Source organism: Lipomyces japonicus, assembly GCF_038497905.1.
Source record: "Lipomyces japonicus strain CBS 7319 unplaced genomic scaffold V1514scaffold_121, whole genome shotgun sequence".
In the NCBI taxonomy this organism is placed as follows: Eukaryota; Fungi; Ascomycota; class Lipomycetes; order Lipomycetales; family Lipomycetaceae; genus Lipomyces; species Lipomyces japonicus.
Window position 1 is genome coordinate 1 of NW_027117933.1, and position 5886 is coordinate 5886.

The window sequence follows — 5886 nt, forward strand, 5'->3', positions numbered from 1 at the left end:
ACCGGAACCGGCTGATTTAGACCGAAGCGTGCTCTGGAGTGTTGATATTTGCTCCCAAATGACCCCAGTCCTGGAGAAACCACAATAAGATGTCATTGCAGCAAAGTTACTGAAGAACTTTTAGCTTTGCAGATATGCCGCGATGGTCAAAACTTGACAATAGAGTTTTCTTGCTGCACATCCAGGTTGACGCGTGTATCTTCCCCCCGAAGGCACGCCAACTTTCGGCAATGTACGCGATGTCTTCGTATGACGAAATAGGCCATGACTAGTTGGTCACGGAGCCGGCATGACTTCGATCCACCGTGACCAACAATACGTGATTTTCGAGCAATAAAATCGATAATTTAAGGTCATCTTGTGAGATTCTCGAAAGCATGTACGCCGACGTGTGAACCCTCCCGAAGGCACGTCAACTATCAACAACATGCGCCACATCTCATCGTGATTGGCAGTGCACATTTGTACCTGACCTCGACCGCCGACTTCGGCTTACCGTTATCGAAATATTTTTTTTTTTTTGACCATGATACAACGACTATTGCCCAATATCGTCACTTATGATACGCGAATCATGCCAAAGTAATTCGACAACGAAACTGCTATTTCTCGGCATATCGCCATTCTTTCTAACATAATCAGCTAGGTCTCAAAAAATTAAAAAATTCAACTCACCCTTTATCAAGAAACGCCGTCCACCAACAATATTACGTGATTCGTTTCCTTCATGCAATGCACCTGACCTCAAAGCATATAGATAAAAAAAACTATTAAAAACTGAAGATCATGCGTTGATATTCTCCTCGTGTCGATTTGTCAAGCTCCTAATGGCTATGTGACACATCATGAGTGAATATCTAAAGCAATAAGTTTATTGCCCGAGATAAAAGTTTAGATGCGCGATCAATGCGCGATTTAAGTCGCGGTCAGCCGACGTAATTCACGGCGGCCACGGTCAATTGCAAATATATAGTTCCAATTATGAGCTTGACAAATCGACACGAGGAGAATATCAACGCATGATCTTCAGTTTTTAATAGTTTTTTTTATCTATATGCTTTGAGGTCAGGTGCATTGCATGAAGGAAACGAATCACGTAATATTGTTGGTGGACGGCGTTTCTTGATACTGCATAGACTGCTGGGTAACTTCCTATAGTAGCCTGACGTAACCGGTTACAAAACAGACCACTGCCATGTTCTCGCGCAGACTCAAGCAGGCCATTTTAAACCGTCCCCCCGAAGGCACGTCGATTACCCAATGACATGTGCAACCTATCATCTTGATATACGAAACACATTCGTACTTGGTCACGGTCGCCGTACATTACTTCGGCTTACCGTGACAATTTAGAGCGATCATGAAACCGCTGTGCAGTGCGGGCACGACGCCGTACGTCACTTCGGCTAGCCGTGATCCAACGCTGCATTCACGGTTTCTGGCCACTTTTAACGGATCGTGCGCCCATAAAATCTAGCATATATAATTCCTGTTAGCCCTTTAGTTAAATAAAATCACACATAAACATACCTTACTGGTACTCGGCTGTGCTTTTTCACGCCAGTATAGGGTGGATAAAAGTGATGATATCGGGGAAGCTCATCAATTAATTGTTCAGCCGTTTGTTTATTTCCCCGCGTCGTTGGGCGTTATGTAAACAACCCGTGCGTTTTGACACTTTCGCGGCGCGGTTCGTATACGTAAAGTCCAAGTGACGAATTAACCTACTATAGTTATATTTGAATACAATAATTAGTTACGACAAACACCTAATTAAATGTCTATAAAATACGCTGCACGTACAAAATATATACCCAGTTCACACCAAGAGCAATACTCAGTTCGTATACTGCGTTTACATTTTTTTACGGCGGTCCTTAGTTGCATCAGGATCGCTCTGCTTGAACGGGTCCAATTTAAAACGGGGATCAAAAACCAGACTCTCGAGATGGTAATATACAACAGTTCCGAGGCCAGGCCGATTACAGCTTACGGGAGTATTGATGACTGGCTCTTGTGAACGGTAATTGGCCTGGCCAGTCTTGGAAAAATCTGTGTTCGAGATATTCGTAAGACGGGCTCGCATAAAAAAAACCCCTTCGTAGTTATCAAGAGACCAATCAGGCGGACGGTATGGTGCATTGTGCCATGCATGCCATTGTCCCGAAACAACAACTATTTAATGACGTTGTACCCATTGAACCGGTATGGCTGTTTACAGTTGGCTAGTCATGACGGTCAGGACAGCCTGATTTTACACTTTGCCGATAATTATTGTCAGCCGTTGGCTTATACTACAACATGCGTGTAATCACAGATGCCCAGCAAGTGTTCTAGTCTATAGCAATAGCCACGTACAAGGCAAAGTCTAATTAGGGGACTAAGTTGTATTTTAACTCTTCTCTAGCTATATGTCATTCGTTAACATGAGCATTCTCATGGTATCTCCTTTCAATGAATAACGTCGAACTTCCAGTATATCCCTTGCTTCATTGAAAAGTCTCTCAACGGACGTTTTGGAAGCCGGAATGGCCAAATAATCCCGGGCAGCTGCAGCCATCTGAGGCATCTCATTTTTGCGGATACTCCACCAGTTACAAAGCCAGTTGGGATCCATAGTGTCGATTGCATTGACGCGAGGACTATCAAAGTACTGGTCAATATCGGACAGGACAGGCTGCGTAGGAAATTGAAGCCTTTGAAGCATCCGTGATTCCACACCATGGCTTAGATTTCCTGAGGACATTCTCCCTGATACCCCTGGCCTGGGTGAATCACGCACCCTGGCATACTTTCGATGGATTTTATTGCGAACAGATTTAATAATTAAATGAACGGTATCTTTATCATCCAATCCACCCAAAATAAGGTCTTCTTTTACACGTGGGTCAAGAATCAATGCAGTATAATACGTATCCCGTTCTTCCACAAATGTATAGTACTTCTCATACTTTTTCAGACTAGCTTTCAATGCCGCGGAAATATCAGCGTCTATTCCGGTAAAAGCCCCATCATTTTCAGACCCTCCATAAAGTAAATCATGAAGCTCATAGTAAATTGGAATAGCCAAACTAAGCTGAGGCCGTTTCTCGGAGATAAATTGCGCGAGTTCATCAAACTTAGCAAGTACTTTGTGGATCTGAGAAAGCCGTTGCCAATCATTTTTTGTAAAAGGGAGAATCTCTCTTTGCGAAGCTAAAAATCTAGCAACCTGCTGTTTTGAGTTTAGCCCAGCATCCAGCATGCGATAGGTTGAATTCCAGCGTGCTTCCACATCGTATTCAATATACCGATCTGGGAGATCCATATCCTGGCAAATATCTTTCCACTTTTGTCTCCTTTGAGGACTGTGGTTGATCCACAGGGCTAGAACCCGGAGCTTTGCTAATGCTGTCTGAAACGTGATTGGTTTACCTTCCTGAAGGGTATCACACATAGATTGCGCGTCCGCAATACTGCCAGAATTTAATGCACGGAGGATGTCTTTAACAATTAAGTTTAGAATGTGCGCAAGACAACGGATGTAACTCTCAACTCCTTGGAAATGGATCAAAGATTCAAATGCGATTGAATCTTTTAACAAGAGATACAGTTCTGAAGCCATGGCTTCATTATTGCTATCATTATCCCCAGTAATTGCAATCAATTTATTCTTCAAATTTAATTCCTCAAGAGTGGATTGAACTGCTATTGCCAAATTTTCTCCACTATGAACCCCATGCAATTCGGTGAATTCCAGTACCCTCTCCTGGTAATTGAAATCCTCTGTGAGCCAGTGACCAACAATACCAAGGATTGGGAAATGATTCTTGCTTGTCCAGACACCTATAGATAACGCAATTGTTTCACAAGTCATAGCAAGTTCCTCCTTTAACTTTAGACGTTGCGTTTAAAATTCATCCACAAGTCTGCAGCGTAATGTAGACAGTGATAGAGATGAAAGCGAAATCCCCGGAATGTCTTGGAAAATCTGCTGGAAGGCCGGTGACTTAATTGTAGTAATTGCGAGTTTACTTTGAATAATCCACCGAAGAATATTCTTTTCCAATAATCGTTGATTCAAAAGTTTTTGCTTTTTACACATGTAATCCAATATAGTGGGCTGCTCGTTCTTATCAGCGGGTCTAAACTCAGATTGCGGTGAAAAGATCGCATGCTTTTCAAGATGCCGCTTCATATTGGAAGTCGAAGTCTGCCTTAACGAATCGGATGTTTTCCAGCTACACTGTAGCCCCGTCTTTTTATCAATATAACCGCATCGAATATCCCGGTCTTTCACGTTCCGTTTCTTAGTCTTTTTGTTTGACCATTCTCTGTCTACTTCAGTAACTTCAAAATAAACCCACATCCAGCTAGTGGCTGGAGATGGACGATGCCTTTTATTAGGGTGAAAAGCTGAAGAGCTTGGTTCCACCAAAATTTGTGAAACTGATTCGGTTGGAAGAATCTCGGAGGAACTAACTTCAGCCAAGGACCTGTCGTCCGGTTCTGAAGATGGAAGATCTACTATACGGTGTGCAGGCAAAGAATCTTTATCATATCCATCTTTAAAAAGCCCATAATCACGACGATTTAGGCGAGTACTCATACGTTGATTGTCATTTGAAGCCATGAATGTATGAAACCAATCACGTGATTTACTACAATTGTTCGATTATCGCCAAAATTTGACTTGGTCTGGCAAATTGATATCGTATCGTAAACTTATTTGAACGGCTATGATGAGAGTCGAAACACTTGTAAAATATTAATTAGTACAAATAGAGGTGCGCACGGATATTAATCAAGAGAGAAAGTGGGGACTCCCCACTTTCCTGCGGATAGTGCAGATAATGCGGATACGATATCCGCAGTCTTTTTTGTATGCGGAAATTTTTGCGGATATTGCGGATAATTGCAGATATGCGGATAATGTCCCAATTAGGACTAGCTTCATATAAATAAGGTATAGGTTGGGGTTATTAGTAAGAATATGTTTTAATATTACATAAATTTAGCATAAGTTATGTAAGTCAGCCAATACAAGCAAGTTAACTGGTTAACAACCAAGCTAACTTAACTGTTAACTTAGTTAATCTTTAAAAAGTTTAGCTAACTTATCCAAATTACTGATGAGTCGGCCAGGTTGTCGCTTTTAGAGATGGCCACGGATACGCGGGAATATCCGTATCCGCCGGATACAGGCAAGTAAGGAAGTTAGCCAAGCAGGCTCCAAAAGTCCACAATCAGGAATAGTCAATGCAATTGATTTAACAACTTGAACTTGTCCCAAATTGCAACTGGTGCTTACTTAACGCGTCGAATTTCAGTTAGGCGGTGCCATCCCAACCGGCTACCAAGACGCGCTTTGATTGGCGATGCATAATTAGCACTTTCTCTCTCCTTAATTTATTTTACCAACGCACTTATCTCTATCCTGCCTTAGCCATGGCTGCTAGAGATTATCTTGCAATTCCAGCCGCTGAACTGTCTATCGAACGTCTATTTAGTGGTGGCAGAGATCTCATTGGAGTTAGACGCTACAACTTAAATGGTGATACAATGAGAAAGTTGATCCTTCTTGGTGAGAGTTTTAAGGGGCCAAAATGATCTAGTGTATATTCAGGTAGTGGTGATTGTCACGTTTTGTTATATATATATATTTGTTACACTTCATTATACTTTCTTGTTAATGTTAATGTTATTGATATATGTTATTGTTACGACTTACAAATACTGTATTGTTTTTACTGGATGTTAAATATTATACTAGAAAAAATACTTTCAACCTTGGAATACTATGATATCCGCACATATCCGCGGATATTACCCGTACGGATACGAATAATACGCGGATATCTATCCGTGGACATCTCTAACTAGTCTCGTTCGTAATTATTTTATTTT

At 41.6% G+C, this 5886-nt stretch overlaps 3 protein-coding genes across 3 annotated transcripts; 1 reads left to right on the forward strand and 2 right to left on the reverse strand.

Annotated features, from left to right (window-relative positions):
- Positions 1-2839: 2839 nt before the first annotated feature.
- On the reverse strand, positions 2840-3433 carry V1514DRAFT_267758 (ribonuclease H-like domain-containing protein; the record flags this gene model as incomplete). Its single annotated transcript, XM_066924812.1, has 1 exon — positions 2840-3433. A coding segment is annotated over one exon (594 nt), but the record flags the coding sequence as incomplete, so codon positions are not given.
- A 428-nt stretch (positions 3434-3861) lies between these two features.
- On the reverse strand, positions 3862-4957 carry V1514DRAFT_28830 (uncharacterized protein). The gene has a single exon (XM_066925247.1). The coding sequence runs from the start codon at positions 4610-4612 to the stop codon at positions 3890-3892; it is 723 nt and encodes a 240-aa protein (XP_066780509.1). The 5' UTR covers positions 4613-4957; the 3' UTR covers positions 3862-3889.
- Positions 4958-5427: 470 nt separating this feature from the next.
- Positions 5428-5589, forward strand: V1514DRAFT_322972 (uncharacterized protein; the record flags this gene model as incomplete). The annotated part of the gene is made up of 1 exon (XM_066926160.1): positions 5428-5589. The coding sequence occupies one exon, from the start codon at positions 5428-5430 to the stop codon at positions 5587-5589; it is 162 nt and encodes a 53-aa protein (XP_066780510.1).
- Positions 5590-5886: the final 297 nt, after the last annotated feature.

Coding starts and splice junctions, on each gene's coding strand:
- V1514DRAFT_28830 (XM_066925247.1), bottom strand. CDS start 4,612: ATGGCTTCAAATGACAATCAACGTATGAGTACTCGCCTAAATCGTCGT.